General features: G+C 44.8%; 5 protein-coding genes across 5 annotated transcripts; 4 read left to right on the forward strand and 1 right to left on the reverse strand.

The window, feature by feature from the left end:
• Nucleotides 1–3,572: 3,572 nt before the first annotated feature.
• DFL_005365 (uncharacterized protein) lies at nt 3,573–6,286 on the forward strand (the record flags this gene model as incomplete). Its single annotated transcript, XM_067634615.1, has 4 exons — nt 3,573–3,785; nt 3,912–4,585; nt 4,663–4,793; nt 4,896–6,286. The coding sequence occupies 4 exons, from the start codon at nt 3,573–3,575 to the stop codon at nt 6,284–6,286; spliced, it is 2,409 nt and encodes an 802-aa protein (XP_067492666.1).
• Nucleotides 6,287–9,187: 2,901 nt separating this feature from the next.
• Nucleotides 9,188–12,022, forward strand: DFL_005366 (uncharacterized protein; the record flags this gene model as incomplete). Its single annotated transcript, XM_067634616.1, has 7 exons — nt 9,188–9,291; nt 9,436–9,643; nt 9,804–10,327; nt 10,404–10,549; nt 10,624–11,730; nt 11,840–11,905; nt 11,970–12,022. 7 exons carry the CDS (start codon nt 9,188–9,190, stop codon nt 12,020–12,022), a joined length of 2,208 nt encoding a protein of 735 aa, XP_067492667.1.
• Nucleotides 12,023–17,090: 5,068 nt separating this feature from the next.
• On the reverse strand, nt 17,091–17,964 carry DFL_005367 (uncharacterized protein; the record flags this gene model as incomplete). Its single annotated transcript, XM_067634617.1, has 3 exons — nt 17,091–17,614; nt 17,679–17,690; nt 17,745–17,964. The coding sequence occupies 3 exons, from the start codon at nt 17,962–17,964 to the stop codon at nt 17,091–17,093; spliced, it is 756 nt and encodes a 251-aa protein (XP_067492668.1).
• Nucleotides 17,965–19,507: 1,543 nt separating this feature from the next.
• On the forward strand, nt 19,508–20,248 carry DFL_005368 (uncharacterized protein; the record flags this gene model as incomplete). The annotated part of the gene is made up of 2 exons (XM_067634618.1): nt 19,508–19,585; nt 19,649–20,248. The coding sequence occupies 2 exons, from the start codon at nt 19,508–19,510 to the stop codon at nt 20,246–20,248; spliced, it is 678 nt and encodes a 225-aa protein (XP_067492669.1).
• A 436-nt stretch (nt 20,249–20,684) lies between these two features.
• On the forward strand, nt 20,685–22,317 carry DFL_005369 (uncharacterized protein; the record flags this gene model as incomplete). Its single annotated transcript, XM_067634619.1, has 3 exons — nt 20,685–20,942; nt 21,011–21,149; nt 21,212–22,317. 3 exons carry the CDS (start codon nt 20,685–20,687, stop codon nt 22,315–22,317), a joined length of 1,503 nt encoding a protein of 500 aa, XP_067492670.1.
• Nucleotides 22,318–23,633: the final 1,316 nt, after the last annotated feature.

The following is a 23,633-nucleotide window of genomic DNA, read 5'->3' on the forward strand; positions in this document are numbered from 1 at the left end:
TCATATTGGTAAATATCCAGATGGTATTACATAGAATAGATCTAGTAACTAGAATATGAAAAAATAATACCTTGGAGTTTAGTGAAGCTTGCCGAAAAGGCTCTCAAGGGCTCTCGCACCAAAATAGAACTTTCAGAATACATATTTACTTGCGCTTCCTGGCTTGAGAGGATCAGGCTTTGGAGTATCGGCGTCTGGGGGCAAAGGCTTGTCGATAGGCGTATCGGTATCCATAGTCAATTAACCGTTAACGAAGTATTCTTGTGCTTAGGTAGGTGTGTCTTTTGGCGCCTCAAGCTAGTTTGCTATATATAACACCCGCCTTTCAATTATATACGGAAAAAAGGTTTAAGTATTCTGGTATATAGGAGAAATTGAATCAACTGCAATGTACCGGGACGAAAAAAAAGACAAGCTTCGCGGGGAATAAAGGAACTATAGTGCTGCCGATTCAACGAGGTCCGAAAATTTAAACTGAACTGGCTAGAATCGACAAGCGAAAGTATAGTGGCCTTGATCCCAGGGTCGAGGCCCGATGACTAGATATAAATACTGCGAGCATGCTTACACTGAATTCATGAATCCTGCCATACCGCCGTACTACAACATACGGTTCAAATCAAAGGCCCTCTGCTTCTATAGCGGCCTGTCATACACTCAAAAAAGGGTACCTAGAATCTAATTTTCGACCTGGAAATGAGGCTGACAGACAATCCCACTACAGCCATGTCCATGGCCTGACGACGCTCGGAGTTTAACAGTTGTATGACAGTACAATTCTACATCCTTGTATAAAGTCGGCAGAATACGAGTCCGCTTTCATTAACACATTGCTGCATTTGTTGAACCCAGGCTCTCGCTCGCCTCCTTCAAAATCCAATTCGTTCCCAAAATTAATTCAATGTATGAGAAGTTAGCGGCAAGCCACACTATCTGATGGGGGTCAGTGGTAATGCTAGCTAGTGCAGTAACATTAAATCTGGGTTCGAATTGTTTCGAAGTATACGGTCCCACTCATTTATACATGGCATAGGCGTCCGTTTCCCCTGATCCTCTTGCAAAACCCCCTGTTAGCTATCCCTATCCACCTTCCTGCACACCCTCGTGCTTCTAGTACCATGTTCGTATTCCTTCAAATCTGGACACGTGTGTCTATCTATCGCCTCACCAGCTTGAACCCCGGAGCTTTTACAGGAACACGAGCAATATATCACATTGACGACGTTGCAATATTAACATATTGCTTATCATCCTAGAGCAAACAAAGTCGTCGTACAAACCCCTTCAAGTGCAGGTTTCATTAAATGAGAGTTAACGGCACAAACCTCGGATCCGCGGAACTCCAGCGGACCGCTTCCCCACTGATCTTGATCAAAACCTCTTAGATAAACGAACTGGCGCTAGGACGCGCCGCCTCATCCCGCCCACTTGAATCTTAACCATTCGTAGAGGTTTACAAGCTGGCAGGGCGATCCGACGGCGGTTCGAAAGTTCATACATCTATAATCTTCGCCGACGGTTATTCACCTGGGCGGCAGTGGAAACACCTGATATCGCGCGATGGCTTGCAAATCGCGAGGACGACAGTGGGTCCTCTACTCGCGCATATAAATCTATCACAATATTGGACGTCGAGGGCATGGCACATACACGGCACATGAGTATCATGTATCGAAGGTGCATTGTATCACCCTCCCAAAGTTTTCTTGTCGTACATTTGATAAATCACCGCATGCTACATTCGAGGTATCATCATAAAGAGGCATTTTCTCTCTTGTTTTTCCTTGATTTTTGAGTAAAGGCATGCATCCCCTGCACGGCACGCCTTAATTTTGTAACGCCTCAAACCAAACTGTCGGTACCAGATAAATCACGTGTCCCAACTGGTGCCGTCTCAACTTGGACGGACGTTTTGGACCGAAACGGAGATAGCTACAAAGATCTCGTGGGATGTTTCTCAATCAAATATCTTACTTAAGATGGTGGAAGTGGAAAGCTCCACTCGGGATTTAGATTCCAAAAGTGGCATCTCCGTCAGCACATACATGAAGTACATTTCGTAACGACGGACATGTCTTTTGTTGAGGTCTCAGTTACTCAGAAAAATAGGCACCCCCAAGGCAAGCAGAGTCTGTGAGGCCGTCTCGGTTATTTGCAAGCCTGCATGTTCTCTAAACAGGGTTGTTGAGCCGTACTTTATCGGTGCGTGGATGGGGTATGTATCCTTTCATGGATAGACGTGAGACCTGGCTTCCCTTCGAGAATACCGTCCCGCATGCGCTGCTAACTTCAAATGCAATACGATTGTTGTTTGCTTTTGAATTCGATAGAGCCTTTTATCGGTGATCTGATGCAACCATTTATTCCTATCAACTTGCCCATATATGGCAGTAAGGTTGTTCGGCGAAAGCCAGAGTGAATGACGCTGGTGCAAGAAGCATTCGTATTTTGATATGATATCTCTGCTTGGGAGATGTTTATAAAACGTTCTTCTCTGCAAGATATCAATCACGCACTCGCGTATCTCGGGCATTGATAAAGTCGCAAGCTAAGGATTCCACTCGGGTGTCGTCGTCATTCCCGAGATAGGGAGGTTCGGGGTTCGGAATCTCCAGGTTTCTGCTCGCCTCTTTGAATCCCTGCTGCACAATAAAGCTAAATCCACATTCCCAATCCTTGACTCACATCCCATAACTGCAACTTGGGCTGAGGCTGATGCAATGCAACTTTTTGTTTAAACTAAACAAACCAGGAAAGCTCGAAATACAGCGTGGATTCGCGATATCGCAGTTGCCGATGAGCTGGCCCAAGTGTCCTATCAACCAATCACGGGCTATCGTCAGTTAAACCGGAGAAACCTTAGCTCACCAGCGCTTTTGCCTTGGAGGCCGTTATGTGGATGCGGGATTTGCACATCTGCAATGTCATAGGTCCGTGGCCCACCCATCGCTTGGCGTCCGTCCGAAGCGAGACGTAGGGTGGAGACCATTGCGATTTTAAGCCTTCGAGGCTGAGTTGTTCGGAGGGCAGGCAGAATTATCCCATAGGCCTGTCAGTGAAGGAATCATTGTCATGGTCGGGAAACATCGTATTTGGGTTCTCTAAGCTGCGGAGCTTTTCGTCAAGCTTACCTTCGTGGGTGAGAACAATGTATATTATATAATATCTTCGATGTCGGTTTACCCGCAGGATCACACTTCCCGCCGCTAATATTGGTTCCAAGCTCGCATTCACGACTCGTATCGATACCTGCTCACTTGGCAATACTTTACCAATATGTGGTGAGGCGAGTCAAGGGTCGTGACATAAAATTACAACCGCACCCTCCGATTTCGACTTCGTACACGTACCTACAACTTCAACAGCTTTCATCCCACTTTCTAGTTTTGGACGGTAAAGATGCATATGCTAGCCCTTCTGTCAATACGTTAGTAAAAGCTAAAGATATAGATTTCGATATATAAAAATTTCAGAATCCAGTTATATAATTCCTAAATTAACCATATCCGGCTTACGTATCACCAACTTACAATTTTCCTTGCTGGGGCGTCACATTTTGCAACACGGACACGATGTGGAAACGACACAACGGTGTGACCACCGTCCCGGTGGGCCCACAGGCTGGCCACGAGGTTGAGGGTTATCATCGAGAGCCTCACCAACTTCACTTTAAGCCAGATGCGGTAGACCGAGGAATGTCGCCGCATCGCCATCTAGATAATTCTAGTTCTAGTTTGCACCCTGTAAACATTTGGCGGTATTGTTCGGGAACCAAGAATGCATATGTAAGACAAGCCACCGCCATAATGTTGATTTTGCAGACATTGCCTAGAATCCGAATCAAGCCTATGACTAGGCTTATTAAAGAAAACCTGTGCAACATTCACTAACATTCCTCTTAACCCCTTTAGTTAGGTCTGTCCTCCAGGCAGAGGCGAGATCGTGCCCACCAAGGTCTATCAAAGCCCGGGGGCGAAGACACAAAGCCCAACCAACTTTGTGTGGAGAAACCCTGCATGGAGGCCCCAATGCACATGCCAAACAGTCGACAGAGGGCGCGGTCCTTGATTCGACTCCGTGTCCGGAATCACAGAAAACGGCAGGTGAAGAAGAAGAAAGAAAAATTGGGCTTTATTTCTCGATCTCAAGGGTCACTACGTCGTATAATTAGCATCCCAAGGCTCTCAAGATTGAGCACCGGCACAGATATCAAGGGCAAACAGCGCTTGAAACCCTCTGAGAATATCCATATCTCAAGAGAAAATACTCCGAATGAGGCTCAAGAATCGCCCGAAAACTCTGCGTCTGGCGAGATCCCTAGCGGTAGCTCCGTCTCTAAAGTTAGACCATCAAGTTCAAATCCGGAGTCACTGCAAGGCGCCCGTCGAAGAAATACTCGAGAATACAAGAGACGGAAGAAGATACCCGATGATATTTCAGATGGCGAAGAAGATGACTTTGTGAACACACGATCCGCCAACAGACCTTCCTCGAGTAAAGAATATGCATGCCCATTCTTCAAAGCATACCCAAGCCAGCATGTGAACTGTCGCGACTCAGGATGGGTCGAACGACGGAAAGTCAAGTGTGTTCGCCAAGTCTACCAGTGGAGATTGCCTATATGAATAAGGACTGACATTCTTGTTTTCAATCCTGGTATAGAGACCATCTAAAACGATACCACTACAACGGCAATGCGCCGTCTGAAATTCAACATTCTCACTCTTGGGATGACTGGTACAGGTTCATCGTGAAGGATACAGATCGAGAGGTTCGAGCAATACCTAACTCCGGTAAGTCCCGTTTAATGTATCAAATGGCTTCGAATTTAATGCAAATAGACTTCGCCACTAGAAGCGCTTACAAGGCTAACGGCACGTTTATATGCACTACAGACCCCAACTTTGTCAAAATCCTGTGCTACCTTCTTCAAGCAAGCGAGCAGTTGGAAGGCCAAGAAGCGCCATGTTTTGGTACCCGCATGTTGAAGCTTTTCCAACATGCCCAGAGAAATCCAACAGAGATCGAAGCTATCATTCGGGGCATCGCGGCCATTCTAGACCGCCCATACGACCCTATTTCGATCGAGCCCGAAACTTTCCCAACAGATATCTCTACCGTGCCTCCGAGTTTCCAAAGTCACCTCCATCATGCAGACCTTCAATACATTTCTGAAAACGTATACCCTCGTTTAGATTGGCCAACTGAAGCACCATCTACTAGTGCGCATGCTATTCCAAACGCGGCGCACACCGGTTTCGATGAGGACAGCTCCCTTGAAGCAAACCAATACCTAATTCTTGCTGCTGAGCCGCGACACGGCGAAGACTGGGATCTGACGCCGATCGTGGCGCATTCAGATACAACTGGTCGATTTAGTGATTCTCATTTCAATTCTCATAGCGTTGACAAGCCTATGGACGAATTGATGATCTCACAGGATGCTACATGTCACGAAATCCAAGCTGGATGCCATGAGGCCACTGTCCCTCCGGGTACACTCTCTAGACTCCCCTTGCAGGATTTTATGGTGCCCATTCAAGCACCGGTTAACGGCTTTATCGACCCAAAGAGAACACAGATCTCCAAGATGGACTCGATTCAGAATTCAGACCATTCTGAGATTCCACTTAGCCTCATACCCCCGAGCGAATACTTCGCGCAAACTAGGCATCCCGTGCAAGACGCTATACCTGCGTCGACATTTGTGCAACCTCAACGTTGTCTAATGGAATGTACAAACCTAGTCAAACGAAAGCGGCCGCGAGCAGAGAGTGTTGGAAATATATTGATCCCTTCTTTAGAAAGTCGATTCAATGCATTACCAACCCCTTCGCCTTCTGTCCTCTCCAAAGCCGGATCTATAATGACACCTTCCTTGCTTACGCCGTTTACCGCCAATACAACAGGTTTCCCTGTATCAACCCACATGATATTAGTTATATCGTGCAGACGGCCTGAGATTTTCACATTTAGCGGCAGCATATCAAACTCGATAGATACGTTTGTCGATTGGATATACCGTACCTTCAGTTTTGACTTTTCTGACATGAATCGCGAATTCTGGTTCATGAACGAAAGCGTGCCATTATACAACAAGGCTGCCGTGCTTGCCCAACTGGTCGCCTTCTGGGGTGAATCTGGGGACATGTTCTTTAACAAAGTAATTCCTTGGTTCTGGATCGACATGCCTTGTCGTTGCCTGGTTGAGATGAACTCAACATATCGACTGGCCAATGATTTGAAGTTTACCATGAATGATCCTTTATTTGAGCTTTTATCATGACCCAGTTTTTTTTTTTTTTTTTTTTTTTTGACTCGACGAATAACATTTCCAAGCGTTCTACCAACTGCGTGGGATAAGAATCCTCGACTGCGCTTACATTTCTCGAGTTTTGCCAATACCCTTTTGGACTGTTTGTTTGCTTGTTCGTTCGTATTCTTTCAGGTTTTTTTTTTTTGTTCAACCCTCACCGATCCCCACGTGGCTACGGTTTTTGTGAACCATGCCTCACTGTGATCTCGATGCATCTCGCTCTTTTACATAAAGTGTTTTATGAATACCCTGCATTATTACCAGCCCTGCTTTACGCCAATCTTATCTGCTTTCTATTATCATATATTCCCATATTTTCAGCCGAGTGGCTTCGTACGACCTGGAGAAATGCTTGGTCACACGGCGATTTTTTTCTGTTTGAAATGATTCAAGCCTCTGGACACATCTTGATTCAAGAGTTTGAGATAGAGGGCCACATACTATAACATAGCTCGTAATGTTTAATGATAATGGTTGATTGATAAACACTCTTTAGAATTGACGGACACTCTAGCTGTGATTGCACCCAAATTTCCAGCCATATGCCGAGCCTTTCTTTTGTTTTTCGCTAACACGAGAAGCGAGGATCTCAGTTGGTTGTCATTGGTCGAAGAATTATGCCGAATATCCACCGTTTGTTGGCTGCTCAGAAGCATCGATTTTAAAGCTTTTGTGGCTTTTTTTCTCTCGAGTTTCTTTTACGAACGGGTTTGGGAAAGGTCGACGAGGGCATGGCGGGATTGAAACCCCAAGAACCACATGAACCAACTAAGGAACGCAGGGGAAAATTTTGGCATCTTAGCGGAGTAGTATCACGGGGCTTGCGATCGTTATAAGCTTAAAACCACGGGTCCACATCCTCGCAAGCGATGCATCTCCATCAGTGTTTTTTTCGTCTCAAGAATCTGGAATTCTCGTTTAATGCTATTGATTATTGGATGGGATGTAATTCAGGTCAGAACCCCTTCGAAATCCCTTTCTCTGTGTCATTCAAACAACTTACACCCTTTTTTTCTCTAGGGTAGAAGGCCTCGTATCTACAGATTCGAATCTAACTAGCGCCAAACTAATGCTGGTGGAGAGGCGAATCGAATCGAAGAGGTTGCACGGCTGGGAAAAGAGAAACTTGTATTTTGGGGTTGAGACATCAGGCTTTTTTTTCAATGTCTCTTCAACTGTTAGTGTTACTAACAGTCTAACCCTTCTTGTGCGCTAACAGGACGGCGTTATTACGGATGGCCCATCGCAAGGAAGACCCACTGTTCGAGCGCAAAGAGGATGAGAGGGGTCCGGTTTATCTGAACCTCCTTGCGATTTGAGTTTTACATCAACTAAAAAGAAATTTGTTATAACAAGAGGCGGCCAATGCATCTTGGATGTTGATCCATGCAGGAGGAATGGTATAGACGCCTGGTACATACATAACGCACATCTTGATGGCTTCTTCCGAAGATCAAGAGAGGAAACGACAAAAAAACTCAAAAGTTTATGCATGCACAGAAATGTTTGTTACTAAGGTTTTGGGTGACACCACTGAACCGACGCTGAACCGCCGCTTAGCCGAAGTGTGCAAGCCCGCTTTCCGAGATCTGGTTTCTCGGTGTTCGAGAAACAAGAGGGAAAAATGTTTATACATCTGTGCGTTTGTGACTGAAAACCAAAAAAGAGGGGAAGGACAAACAAAAAAGGCATTGCCTTGGGCGAAAAAGCGACGAGATTGTCTGCCAGCGAATAGTTTTCCTGCCGAATCTCTTCAGCAAGGCCTCTTCTATTGTTCTCACAATTTTTTCCCTTTAGCTGCCCGCTAGAAATGTGCGATTTATGTGAGCTTGGACACTTGGCGGGGACGAACAATAGGAGTCTTATCAACCGCATACGGCATTGTCTCTGAGGACGGGGTCCACGATCATTGGTGATTCTCGATCTAAGAACGTCATGGGTGGCCGCCGGGGAAGAGATCCCAGAACCGGACCCCTTTCCACGCGCTATCCTCTAGCTGGGTGTCTTGCATTTACTTGGAACCTCAAAAACGCGAAGTGAACAATTTAGTACTAATAACATTCGGGTGCTCACCAACATCTTCGGCCCGTTTGGATGGGTATCCCTCAGCCCCGTGAGCCAGGTCACTAGTGTGTGAAAAAGCAAGAACGGACCCATTGTTCGCATTCATCTCGACCAGGACAAATCCAACGAGCAAGCGAGCAAGGATTCCCGTCCATCAGATTGCTGGTGGTCAAACGAAGCGGAATTGGAGAGACCATGGGATTCCAGGTCCGTTTAGTGGATTTCTTAGGGTCTTAGGTTAGTCAAATAAAAGTCGAACAAATTGGCACCCATTTTCCTCTCCTTGAAAAAAGGAAAGGGAAGAATAGGGCCCAGGAACCAGTGCTAAGATGCGTAGGGTTAGATCCGCCTCCAGATGATTGTCTGATTGATTTGAATAAATGCATTGGGCCTCTCGTTCTCCTGCCTTCCGCAACGACTTGACTTGTCAACCTTTTGATACCGACCTCTGGCCTCACGGGACAACTTCATCGACCGTCTACGGGCTCATATTGGATGCCATTTCCAACTGGCAGGGCTGTGGGTTTTTGTAGACTAACTTCGTAACCGTATGCTCGAACTCGCCACCGACTGCTGAAAACACCCGCTGCATCGTTCTCCTGGCCCAGGGTGTGACCAGTTCCCGAGTTTCTGTTCCGCTTATGGTATTGCGTGTTACCAGTCTGTCGGAATTTCATCACCAAAAAAAAAAATCCTTTTTTACCACCATCAGATCTTGCACTACCACACTTATAGGAGGCCTGTCTCTTTTTCCTTTCCGCCGGTGCAAGAGGAGACTGCGAGAGGCCTTTTCTTCTGTCTTATCAAATGTCCTCATTCAACTGGGAGAAACCGGATGGCCACTGTACATCTATGAAGTACGCCGAGCAGTCTGTCGGTTTTGTGGAACCAGCTGCGTCGTTCGTCACCCCGTAAGCAAAATCCCGTCACCTTTCCGCGTTGTTGGTTTCCCTTTTGATTCGTCGAGTCGAGTATCATTTCACGGGGGGGGACAGGGAGAGTATTGTCATGAGGTGCTGATATATATATATCTCTGTCGCGATGGTGGATTGTAGGCAGCATTGGCAATATGGAGAAGATGTAAAAGAGGGTATTCTGGACACGATAAATGGCTTCAGCCATATCGCGCCGGCCGTTCACGGTTCTGAGGAGGAAGAGAGGCTGGAACACGACAACTTTGGCGACGGTGAATACGGGGAAATCGAGATCACGATCAAATTCAGAGGGAGGACGGGATCTTCTACCACGAGCCGGAAACTAAAGGTATACACACTCGCTCATTCTACTTTATACATCGATATCTCTACAACTTTTATATACGTCTATGCATATATATTCTGCGGTCGGCTCAGGAGTATTATATACTTTTCGCCATCGATTAACCTTTTATGTTAACTAACCTGCGAATCCCTTACTCGTTTAGTTAACATCAAACTCAAACTCGAGTCTGCCGACCGTGCTTAAGCTAGAACAACAGACAGACGATTTTCCGCAGTTCCATAGGGTTTATTCGACTCGAGAGAATAAGGGTGTTTGCATTTTGGATGCGGATACTGGTTGTGCGTGTAACGAATTCTCGCCGACAATACTACGAGAACTACTTCGACAAACAATAACCCCTACTGGACTTACCATCGATCCATCTTTCGACCACAGATTCAGTTATGCCGTATCCGACTTCCCGTCTGACGAGGCTGTCAGCCGGAAATCCAGAAAGGCTTCTATTTCTTCAGGAAAGAAAAGGCTGTTGAGCAATGCATCCGAAGAACAGTCGCAACTACTCCAGCCCAATAAGAAGAATCCACGACTGGTAGCCCCTATCGAAGGTGCCGAGGACAACGATGGCGAGGATACTGGCGAGAGGCATACCTGTCCATACTTTAAAATGTACCCGGAAAAACATCTGGAGTGTGGAACAAAGGATCTCGCTCAGAGGCCGAAGATAAAGTATGCCAATCACGGTTCACCTTTTATCAAATACCTATTGTCGTATGCATTGGGACTGACAATTAATCACGAATAGATCACACATAATCAAGGATCACCTGAAGAAGACTAATACGCCTATACCGCCGGAGATCAAGAGTCAAAAGTGTGAGCCTTGGGATCGGTGGTGCAAATGGATCGTACAGAACTCTTCCAAATCTGACCGTCCGGTTCCTAACTCAAGTACGTTTCACAAATGTTTCTTGATGGACTCTTATTTTGCGTAGTGACACCATTCTGACTTCAAATCATTATAGCACCGGACTTCTACCCAGTTCTAAATTATGTTGTCACCGCTGCCAGCGAGATCCCCAGTGACGGACTAACATGCTTCTCCAGTGTGATCTTGAGGCTATTCAAGGCTGTCCAAGACAGCCCCAACGATTGGGTTCCGTTTATAACAGGGCTGGAGGAACTGGAACGGTCCCTTAATGTCACAGGTCCTATTTTAGGTTCCATAGCCCCTCGTCGGACACATCCGGCTCCAAAAGAGGAAGATGATGACGAAAAGTTAGCCATCTCCTTCGAGGTAGATAAACCAACTTCCAACGGCGACGTAGACGAACTAAACCTGAAACTCGACACCTTGCCTTCTTCTCACTGCGGCGACCTGTCATTCGGACAATATCCAACATCGGCTACTTCAACAACCGCTGACTCACTACCTCATCCATCATCTGCTTATACATTGTCGCAACATCCAACGGCATTCTCAAACGTACCTGAGCATACAACCATCATTGAAGATTTCACAAATTCGAACGCTCACAACTTATATCCCAATCCGGACTTTGAGCTGTCGGCGTGGTTTAATTTCGGAATGGCTGATCCCAACCATCAAGATCCTTCAACCCTTGAACCAGAATGTTATGAGCCACCACCACCACCTCCGCCGCCCCAACCTCAACAAGAAACTATTGAGCCTTCTCCTATAGATCATTTGTCGGTTCCGCCAGGCATAGGAACAAACTCGAAGAGCCTGGTACGCGCGGTTGTGCCGCCCCGTGTGCGGAAGAGGAAGCATGGAGCTCCTCGACCGCATCGTATGGAAGGAGCAGTCCTGGGGGACAACAGCCCTCTACCACATTCCCACTCGGTCAAGGTATCTTCGCCAACTCGGGTGGAGACATACAAATTTGAAGGACAGTTTTCGGTTTCCAACTTTATGGAGTGGCTACATACCAAATTCGATTGGCAGTTTGGTAATGCGGATGGTAGAAAGCTTCACTGTAGGGATGTCCGGGAGGATATTGCCATTGATACCCCCGAATCGATCATAGCTCACCTCGGGTCTTGGGCCACCAAGGGCGTTTTCGTACAAATACCTGAGTTCTGGCTCCATACCGACTCCTCGCGTACTCTTGGTATGGATAAATATTCTATGTTTACACCCGCTCTCGTCGAGATGATCCAAGACGGCGGTTTAGAGATGGAAAACATGTCGCTTCTGCTCAACACACGCCCGGGAAGCAGCAGTTATCGCTGAAGGAACTACCTCCACCTACCTCTACACCCTCTTTACCTGGGCCATTGTCGACCGTGCGTTTTCATTTTTTTTCTTCTTGCAGACTGATAAAAACTAACTTGTCCAAACTAACTACAGTTGGAGGCCTCGCGGCAAATCTGGCAGCAACAGTACGGAAATACTATCCTTGACGTCTCTTCCATCTTCCATCTTATTTTTGTTTGGTTACCAAATCTGTTGATAGATGACTTGTTTACCAAGCGGGGATCCGGCGCATGTTGTTTTTATTCTTCGTTCTTTTTTCCATCAGGAGCTTGCAGGACTTTCTCTTCTATCGCAAACTAAAAACTTTTTCGGGAGTTATCTCTTTTTTTTTTTTTTTTTTTTTTTTTTTTGATACCTTTGCATATTTCTCGTCGGTATCTTGTCACATTTTTGCATCATCAGCATCATCATCACTATCATACTTTTAACGGTTTGGGGCTCGTTTTTTTTCACTCGGCAAGTATTATATTCTACCGCTCGATACAGGAAGCATCATTGGTTGCAGTCTTTACCTTTTTCTATATTACCTACCCTCCTTTCCCCTCCTCCATCTTTAACATTTTCCAAAAAGAGGCTATACAGTCGATATAATTGGTAGCCGCACGCTAACGCTCACTGCACCTTGCTGTATCCGAGTAATGTATAATAGCATGGCGTTATCCTTCCCATTTTGTGTCTTTGGGGGGTTGTCGTGTTTTTTTACCCTATACCTAACGGCGTTCTTTGCATCTTTATTTTTTTTGGTCGTCCATACTATCTTTTACGACAATTTCTTGCTGCAGTTGGCACCTAGGCCCAATCGGCAAGCTCTTGTTTATCAATCTCTTTTGTTGAATTTTATTGAACCTCTACCAAAGTTCCTTAACTTGTTATTACTCCTTTTTTTTACCCTTGGTTGTTACCTATTTCATCTACTATTACTCTACTTTTTGTTACTTCGGGGTGGGAATGTATACCTTTCGCATAGTCTTGGCGGATTGAAATTCTTGGAGAGATTGTTTTTCATCATTTTAATTTAACGGAGTTCCCTTTTATTGTGTGAGTATCACAGAAATGCTCCTCTTTTTCTCTCTCTATCTTTAACATTTTTTTATACTTTTCTATCTGGAATTTGTTGTTTCATTTCCTATCTTATATTTTATATATATTCATCTTTCCAGGAGGAGAAGAAGTAGTATATATATTATTGGAACATCGAATAGAGATACCATATGGTGGTCTTGTGTCTTGTGATGTCACGTAGTCGTCCATATCCTTGATCCTCCACATTGATATCGTAGACAATTTGGGAAATGTGCAGAATACAACAGGTAAAATGTGTTGACAGGGTCTCGAGGTCTCGATGATGTTCTGATATTCTGGAAGTGGATAGCAAGATAGCTTTGTTAAAGGACTGTGAGTGCAGGCTATTTGTTCAGTAATACATCTATCTAGAAGTTTGGAAAGACGAAGAATTATAGACCAGGAGAGGATTATTGATGTATACATAAAAGATCGTGGGTCTTCAGAGCTAGCAAGTTAATGAAGTTATAACCCTTAGTCGCCTACTGAATTCGAGACGTACCTATAGGCCACTCGTATCACCGCCGACAAAATCAAAGAAAACGCCAAACTATTGAAAAATCTCACCAATCCGAATAACCATTACTTGTAATCAAACATCCAAAGCAGCTAGTTAACGTTAGTTGACTTGCCTCAAAGATCTCAAACAAAACCTGCAAGACGAAACAAACCATTCTTATAATAAATTTACAAACCACACCCCCCAGTTAACACTCCTCACTACAATATCATGCCACAAAAACAACCTCCCAACAAACCCAACAAACCAACCAACATCGATCACCCACCACCTCACAGGCGGATACAAACTCGTCACACCGATGCATTAACCCTAACGGGCCACCAGGGCAATCCCAACCAACGATCTACGCAAACTTATTTGTATGCATTCATGAAGGAGCATACGCCTCGAGAAATAGAAATAGATAAATCCTTTATGATGGAAATACAACAGAAGGGCATGGATTTTAGAGGTCCGTTGGTTGTTGCGAGTAGTATGTATACCCCTAGAGTATGTCCTGTTGGAGAACATTTACGGTCGGAGTGGGTTATGGGGTTGAGGCCGGTGATGTCGAGACATCTGCTAGATAAGGAAGTATTTCAGGTCGAGAAGAGAGTTCCTGGGTCAAGGAGTGGAACAGATGACATTTAAGAACCCAAATTACTTTTCAAGATGTTGGAGCAAGTTTATATATAAGATTGCTTATCCTAGTTTACCACTTCAAGCACCACCGTTAATGTACTTTTTGAGTTAGATGTATATATGCATCCAGAAATATATTGATATCTTGAGAATTGATGGCATCGTTAGTACATTTTACAGTAGTCTGAATGTAGTATAAAAGAATGATAGAGGAAAGTATCGGCCCGAACTCCCTCCCTTTCAGAACTCCGTCTTGCCGTCCATAACTGAACCAGGTGATATAAACCGGTTCAAGTAGTAGATTTGTTTCCACTTCAGTTATAAGATTCGTGCGTGGTATCTTGGAAATATATTCGCTGTTTAGTATCTAGGGAGCCGATGGTACGCTGGAAAACACTGGAGCATGGAGGCGTTTAATTGGGAGTTTTATAGCCTTTTTGTCGCCCTTAATCTTCCGAATAATCTTTGGTTTCTTATTTTCGGATCGCCATTTGCCGTCCTTGAAACGCTGATACCTTCGAAGCTTCGCTGGGTCCTGGGGTCTGTAATATTCAACGTGGTACCATGTTTGCACTGGAGCCAGAGCCGGATATATCAAGCGGACGGGATGCTCAATGACTGACAAAGTGCGCAGGATATGCACAGTAAATATAGTAACAAGATTGCGATTATACAAACATGCAGGTTTGCGTAGTCTCGAGTTGTCTCGTCGCTGCAGCTCGTACCAGTCTCGAGGCCTGTCGTTGTTGTGTCAAATTAGGCTACTTTTGTGTTGCTAGTGCTAAATTCGGTAATTTAGTTTCGGGAGCTAGGCCTCATCGGTAGAAACGTGTAAAATGCAACGGCCGCGTAGCTAGGGTTTATCAGTCCCGTAATGGGTTTATAACGTTTACGTACCCAACATAATCTAGTTACGAGGCTAGGGTTTATTATGATGTTAATGAAAGTATGCAGCGACTCTAGCAACGACGTCGTTCGACACAAGATGGGCTCCGAGACCACGGCGTAATCTGCTAGTAGAAATTTAGTATTGAAACAATATAGAAATTACTAGTCTAGTTTTGGTCTTGTACCCAGGTCTATATAGTTTCAAGACGGGTGCTGAATCCACCAGAACGAAATGTATAAAAATTACACCTTAGGGACTAGTACATTCTGCGCAGTAGCATTTGGTTTATGAGATAAAGTATAGTTCTGCAAAGATTGTGATAGATTCAATTAATGTTTTGGAATAAAGGCTACGACACTGTAGATGGGAACTAACATTAATCTTCTTGTTTGTTCTTCATGAAATCCTGTCTATTAGAGAAATTATATTGACAGAAAAGCAGCCGTAATTGCGTGGGTAGGTATACTTCATTTGGAAGGAGTATATAAAAGCGGGCGAGAGAGCTCCCTATCCATTTCTTTCTTCCTCTTTTCCTCCTCTCCTTCCTTCTATTGTTTTCACAAGTTGTCTTCCACACTCCGGCCTAGACTTTCATGTTCACTCCACTACTAAAAAGGCCTGGTTTCCTAAGCTGCCTGTCGACGAAAGCCTATATTTACTTCGTGACCTATATACTACAATCCGATCCATCATCTTTACGAAAGTATACCAAACATAAACTGCTGCAATACCCAAGATGGGCACTTTTTCCAAAACTGCGAAGAGTGTACGGGATCGATGAAAGCTAAAGTTGCTTTAGAACCTATAGTCTATATCAGCATCAACCAGACAAATCAAAACCATGTACCGTTTCAAGTACCCAAGATGGGTGCTTTATCTAAAATCGCAAAAGATCTGCAGGGGTGGAAGTGGTAAAAAAAGTCCTTCTAATCGGATGACAGTAAGCCCTTCAAACAACCATCGTGATCTACGTCGGATTGGACAACTGGAAATATATATATATTTCACCGATTTCAAGACCCTAAAAGAGATAATACCGGGGACCGAAGAAGACACCTCGCTCAGTGCGATGATGGAAACCATCTTTGGAGGGACAGAAACAAAAGAAATCCAAACGGCACTCAAGCCTGATAAAGACCCTTCTACAAAATAATTTCCGGGCTTCTGTAAGTTTTGGCTATCCAGTTATTTGAGATCGGGTACTATTTTCTAATCTATTGGTGTAGGTGCCATCAAAACGGCACTACCGATATTTCTTTGTACAATTATGAGATGGAAGAGGGAAATTTAGGGCACTTCCTAGATTACTACCGTTTGGAAATGCTTGGAGGACAGTTACGAAATCGAGACGTCTGACAATTGTAGTACGCATGTCCACTTTCTAAGGGCGGGGCCATTTTCCGGTGACGGCGAGAGATGATTGTGTGAGAGCTCTTTTTCGAAGGATCGGAGCTAGTGACAGGTGGTGGGGGCAGGTAGGCCGATGGTCTTGGACATGAACGAACGCGAATGGAGATACATGGTGTGGAATATCCAAGGTATATTAGGTTGAACCTGATGCGTGCAGAAGATAGGAGTAGGATGGTCTCGTGGATACTAGGTATGTCTACATAAACAAGGGAGAGTGGATGGGGTCGTGCGGAGGACTTTTACATAGTTAGTTATAGTACGCGTGTTCACACTACGACACCGATATCTGGACATAGATATTTTGTATTGGTCGGGTCAGCACTCGTTTTGTGTTTGGAGTCGCTAGATGGAATTAGCTTATGCGACTAGCGCTCCGTTACTTAGATGGCATTGGAGCGTTTGGTTCTTTCTGATGCAAGAATTCATTCTAATATGAAATTATACATCTCGTTAAATATATATATATATATATTACAAGTTGTATACACTTTCCCCAGTGCGTGCACTAGTGTATCGTAATATTAGACCGCACCACCGGAAATCTGGAAAGACATAGTAATACATTATTATATAGTAATACACTGTAGAGGTTGAATCGAAGCCAGAAGCGGGTATGAGATCGAGGTAGCCAGTAGTATATCAACCATATACACCAATTGAAGGACGGTATATGGAATATCATACAACCGCCATTCTATCTCCCGGCATTCTATCTCCCGCCCTTCCTCCCTTTCCTCCTAACCTCCTTCACCTTCGGTTTATCAAAATACTCATTCTGAGCGAGTACCAATTCATTCCCCATACTCCTCCCACTCATCTTCCACACCCTTGCAAAGTCACCGGGGGATACGTTGTTCTTTCCACCCGGTACCTTTGTTTTTAGAAGTTCTAGGAAGTCTTTAGGCAGGGAGTCATAGATTTCTTGGGTGTTGGAGTCGTCTTTGGAGATTCGACGGCGTTTTGCGGCTGGTGAGGATGTTGATGGTGGGTTTGGGGGTGGAGAGGGGGATGAAGGGGGGTCTTCGTTTTCGAGGAGGTCGATGGTCATGTCTGCGCCTTCGGTTTCGAGGTCCATTTCTAGGTCGCTGGCCGTGAGACCTAGTCCTTCTGTTTCCTCTTCTCTCTCTGCTTCATTGTTCCCTTCTTTTAAGAGGGTGTCGTCGATGATATCCTCATCATGAGGCCCATTCTGTTCTAGAAATGGTAGAGGTAATCGACATTTAAACTTTAATGCTTCGAGGACCCTCAATTTCAGTTGCAGTCCTCTTCCTTCCGGTCAATTAATATAATCACTAACATTGTTTAACCCCTGCGTCCCTTCCAGTAATTAATATCGTCTCCTTTACTCTCAAATTCAAATTACCTTTATTTCTCCAAGCATCCTGCGAAAGTAAATGTTGTGGATGCGATGGCACCCAGTTTAGACCAGCCGGTCGATGGGTTTCAGCTGGCGTTGAGGATTGGAATTTCTTCCTAGCACTAGTAAGCAGGATGCGGCGGGTTGGGCGGGGTGATGAAGGCGGAAAGGTTGTGGAGGAAGGAAGGGTGTCGAGGGCTTCGGAGATGGTTGTCGCGGTTGGCATGATGAAGGAGGGCTGTGGGGGTTGTTGGGTCTTGGAGATGGAGCTAATGAGGTAATGAATCGGTTGGTTGGTCTGGTGAACGGGTCTCTGTCCTGCCCGAGCGGACTTCATGCCAACACAATTGCGAGCTGGACACGGCCATGGTTCTAACGGGCAGCTGCCGGAAGTGCTGGCTAGCCGGTGGGCGATATATCATCTGAACCAGAAAAAACAGGGAAGAATAAAATGAAGGAGTTCGGATTGAAGAAAGAAGGAAGGTCGGACGAAAAGAAACACATTTTCTAGAAAAATAGGGTTGGAAAAAAGATCACGAGGAAACGGATAGCACGAATAATACTTACCACTATGGACTGACAATATCAATCATTCGGGTGTAGAAGAAGTAACATGTAAAGTACACCCCACGTTAATTGCTTCTCGAGGGCATCTAATCGATAATAAAAGGGCTCGTGATCACCCACCTGTTGACAACGCTTGCCGCTGGTCAAAAACGAGACTAGACCAAAACCACCAGCCCTGCATATGCAGCGTGAGATGGTTTTGGACATACCAAATCAAAGCAACATTATATAGCGACAGAAAAGCCAATGGGGTGGTGGATAATTCGCTAAATGTCATCAAATGGCTAACAGTTAGAATTCACCTCATAGGGCTTTTTTATTCTCATGCTCTTTCTTGGGGACGAGGGGTAAAGTGATTTTTCTGGCCATCTGGTATGATATATGCGTTTTTACACATATTCGTTTTGAATATTAATGGGGTCCGCCTTCCTTTTTGCAAAGGAGATGGTATTTAAGGGATCTGTGCCCCGGTTTTGGGTGAAGAGAGAAAGGGTCGTGTGTCTTTTATTCCTTTATACTTGAAAGATATTTCTATATTCTACTTATTTATACATCTTATCTTATCTAAATCTACTTTTTCAGAAACGACTTATTCTTCAGGAGGCAAAACTATGGGGTTGTTTAAGGGTGCAAAGCGAACGGGAAAGTTCGCCTTTCGCCGAAGTCTTTTGCGGGCTATTCTTCCTGACAGCAAAACCCCGCCCCTTCCTCCTCAAAAACAACTACTTCTCCTCACAGATTCAGAACAACCAACGATCGATATCGACGTTGATATTGTTGATGAGACAAAAACTGCAGTACATATCGAGACAAAAGCAGTATCTATCGAAACAGTGGAACCAGAACCCGACAAAATATCAGAAATTCTCCTCCTCCCAGCAGAAATCCTTCGAGATATCTTTTCATATCTTGATAACTGCGATCTCCAATCTCTCTACCACACACACTCTCGTTTTCGAGGAATTGTTCTCGAACACCGCTCTTTTTTCTGTAGAGAACTTGCCTCGCGGAATTTACGTTATTTTGCGCGGTATTTGAAACCGGCGTTTTTCGACCTTCAGCGGGAGTCTCAATTGCGGTTTCTTAATAACGAAAATGACGTCGCCGAATGCAAAGAAAAATATCCAGGCCAGGCAAACATCCCATCCTGGTACCTAAAACTCCACAAACTCGACAAAATCACAAAAGAACTCTACAACCTCATGCCCGCCGATGAAAACGAATGGGAACTAGAATACCTTCGTATCCAGGGTCTTCCACCGTCTCAATATAATCCACGAGTATGGCCTAGACCGGGAAACCCTTCTTTTTATTTCACTCATACGATCATTTCGTTTTATCAGTATAATTCACTGGTTAAGTTACCGAAAGATAGTTTGGTAGAGTTTAAGGAGAAAGATGTTAAGCCGGTTTGCAGATGTGCGCAGGGGTATTTTAGGAGTACGGCGCATTTGGGCATTTTATGTGCGGTTTATATGGCTTGTTTGAAGTATAAAGCTGGAGATGCCAATAACAACGGCAATGGCGACAGCAATATTAATAATGGCGGAGTGGAGGGAATAAAAGAGGGAGATGACGATTTGAGTATGTTCCTACCAGAGTTAGGAGGAGGACTGGGGAATTATATCAAGGGAACTAGGGTATCTGTTAAGGAACTATTTAAAATGGTGGTTGTGGTTATGTACCCGGGGAATCTACTGAAGGTTATTAAGAACCCGACAAGACAGTCGATGAGTAGATTGAAGATTGTACTGGAGACGCTGAAAGATGTTTTGGAAAGGAATGAGGAGGAGAGGAGGCAGAGCGGGGTGGATAGGATGTATACCAAGGGGCTGGAAATGATGGAGGGGTTTGCGAAGTATTGGGAGGATTGTGATAACAAAGCGACGCTGCGGTATTTTGACGACTGGGATCTTTTGTACCCTACTAATAACACCTTATAGTTAGTTAGTATATAATAATAGTAATTGCGCTTTTTATATACAACATAATACTATCACCAGACTGACCAGGTCTGAGCTGTCGAGAGGATGTTTAAGGTCTGATATAAAAGCCCGTGATAGGACGGCATTAGAGTAACCTCGGCTGGGCGGCGTGGTTCATACTTTTCTAAAAACGTCAACAAATTACCCGACCAAATCAATCCCCATCTCTTCACCTCTCCCTCTCCCTCTATCTCACCATCATTACCATTACCGTCACCACCACCGGCCTCCTCCCCTTCTGACCGACTGCCTCTTCCGATAAGTCTTACCGCAATCACCTCGTATACCACGTGAAATACACCATTTCCCCGTTCCTAAGCTTAAGGAGGGAAGACCCCTTTAAAGCAATACAAATAATAAATACAAACCGACAAACGATCAAAACAACCGATCTATGTCCGCCCAGCGCAACATATCCTGGGCCGAGGCTCAACGACGCGCCCAGTCGCGAATAGCAGACCTTGCAGTCCAACGTGCACAAGAAGCTAAATCGTCATCCTCAATATCGCGATTCCTCGGTATATCATCACTCAGCGATCTTACGGTGAAAGGCTCAAATTTTAGGGTCGGACAGCTTGATACTGAATTGTTGGATGCTGAGTTGTTGGAGTTATTGAAGGGGCAGTTGTGGAATGCTATCAAGTACTTTAATGTGGGTTATTCTATTCTACAGGGTTTATTTAGGTGATTAGATACTGACGGGGAATTCTCCGAATACAGCCGGCGGTGAAGGAACACTACGAAATCGAGTTTGTTGCGCTTCTGCGGTTAATACTGTTTAAATTCACAATATGGGACAATAATGCCACCTACGGAGCTGCCCTACAGAACCTAGCTTTCGCAGACGCCCGACGAAATGGTACGTCAGAATCTCAATTAGCAGGAATACTTCGGCGCGAACGAAGCTGACATTTAGACTAGGTGCAATCGATACACCCCCCTCCACCACCCAGAAAACCCTCTATGGTCTCGTAACCATCCTCGGCCGCTACATATACGATAAAGTCGACTCCCACCTAATCCACACCTCCTCCATGGGCCTAGACTTCGAAGAATCCCCATTCTACCGAAACCTCTCCAAGGCCATGAGCAACCTTACCACCGCCCACTCCGTCGCATCCTTCGTTAGTTTGCTCACATTCCTCTCAAACGGAAGATACCGAACCCTCCTTGACCGAGTGTTATGCATGAAACTGGTCACCCCTACACGGCATGTCAGACGAGAAGTTAGTTTTGAATATCTAAACCGACAACTCGTTTGGCATGCTTTCACGGAGTTTTTACTGTTTATTCTACCGATCGTGGGGATTTCGAGGTGGAGGCGGTGGTTGGGGAAGTTGTGGAGGAAAGCGGTGGTTTTGATTAGGAAGAGTAGGGGTGGTGATGATGAAGAAGTTGCACCGAGTTCGAATAATGGTATATTGGGATTCTTACCGGAACGGACGTGTGCGATTTGTTATTCCGAGTCGAGTCCGGAGGATGTATTAAACAACCCTGGTGGAGGCGGCGGCGCAGCTGGGTCTAACGATGTTACGAACCCTTATGAAGCAGTGGAATGTGGACATGTATACTGCTACGTATGTATTGCCTCCAAAATCGAACTAGAAGAAGGCGAAGGATGGGCATGTTTAAGATGCAACTCCCTCGTAAAGAGGTGTAGACCATGGAGAGCAGGAGTAGTGGGTCTAACGCTCTTTGAAGGTGAAAAGGGTGTAAGAGATGGAAATGAAGATGAGGAAGGGGGTCTGGCAGTGTTGAGTCCTAGAGAGGATCATGGACTTGATGATATCATTGAAGATGACTATGATGAGGATGATGATCCGATTAATGAGGAACCTGCTGAGGTGGTTTATGCGGGTGGTGGAGTGGGAGATGAGGAGGATGATGAGAGTGATGGGACTAGAACGGAGAAGGGGGGGGATGATGCGGGGTATTATATGAAGGGAGTGGTGGAGGATGATAGTAATTATGCGACGGCGGATGATGGGGAGTTGGATGAGTTGGAGGTTAGGCCTTGGGAGAGGTAGATGATGAAAGATGCAGGGTACCGAGGGGTATGGATTAATGGGGGCCTGGAATAGTTATTTGGATGGGTTTTATATGCCGACCGAAGTGGTTATTCGTGTATAGATACTTATTTTGAATTTGAAAGCGGGGTGTAATGATAATATCTACGAACTTGAGCATTTTCAGTTTGTTCTTGAAGTTCATTACCTACTTCTAACTAAAGATACCGAGATACCCGACGGATCTAGCTATGTTCGAGCTAGGCCCTTGGTCATCGAGCACCCTGTTGTGTAACGAAAGACGCAACTCAAAAAATCCAACGTTTATAGCTTGAGACTTCGACGACGATTGATTAACGGTTTGATTACCCTAACGGGCGCGAAAAAATATCACGAGATTTTAACGGGTCAATCCGATAAAATGCTTTTTGGTTAATAGTAGTTAAACTAGCCTCGTCAGTTTGTTAAAATGTAAAAACGCGGGAATGCGCCAACGCGTTCGCGCTCGCATTCCAATGTTGTCTAGCATTTTGAGGCGGGTTAGCTTCCTACCATGGGAAATAGATGGACGGAGATAACAATTAAGAGATACTTGATTCCAACAAAAAATCGCTACTGTTGAAGGCTGGTGAGGTATTTGGGTTCTTTAGTGAACATAGTTATTATAGCCGTATTTACATAAGCTCCTGGTATGTGAGTATGAATTTGACTGATCATTGTGAAAACAGATAAATACGCGCGTGTGAATCACCGTACAGATAAACTGTGAAACAGGGGGAGTGGGCTAAGTATTATACGTGTGAGCACAATTCTCGAATTAGTTCTAGGAATCGTTGTGGCTGGGCCATGTGGACTTTGAAACGTATACCCAGCGTGTATAGACTAACCCAGTAGTATAGTATCCAAGCAACTAGAGGTAAAAGAATCAAGTGACACGGAGGTTAGGATGGCTGGGATACGTTTGTGTGGCAGTACTCTCGACAATAGCTGGTAAGAAATATAAACGCCACTATATAATTTTTTCTATATAGTGTTAGAACTGTATCCTCGTCCAACGGAAACATATATAAGTATGCTCAAGATCGCTGGACGATCTAATTATTTTCTTTGTTCCCATCGCCTTCCCATTCAAAGGCTGATAGGAGTAAAATCGTTTGATACGATAGATACTACCAGAGTACTTCCTTTTCTGAATAGATTCCCTTGAAGAGATCTTTTTCTTACTTTTATCTTAAGCTTCTCTTTGAATTTTTTTTGGTTTTTCGATATAAAGGGAGAGAGATGGTGTCCCTCTTGAAGAAGGTTTCGATTCTTATGACGTTTGTTGGTGGGGCGTA

Source organism: Arthrobotrys flagrans, assembly GCF_004000055.1.
Source record: "Arthrobotrys flagrans strain CBS H-5679 chromosome Unknown unitig_0, whole genome shotgun sequence".
In the NCBI taxonomy this organism is placed as follows: domain Eukaryota; kingdom Fungi; phylum Ascomycota; class Orbiliomycetes; order Orbiliales; family Orbiliaceae; genus Arthrobotrys; species Arthrobotrys flagrans.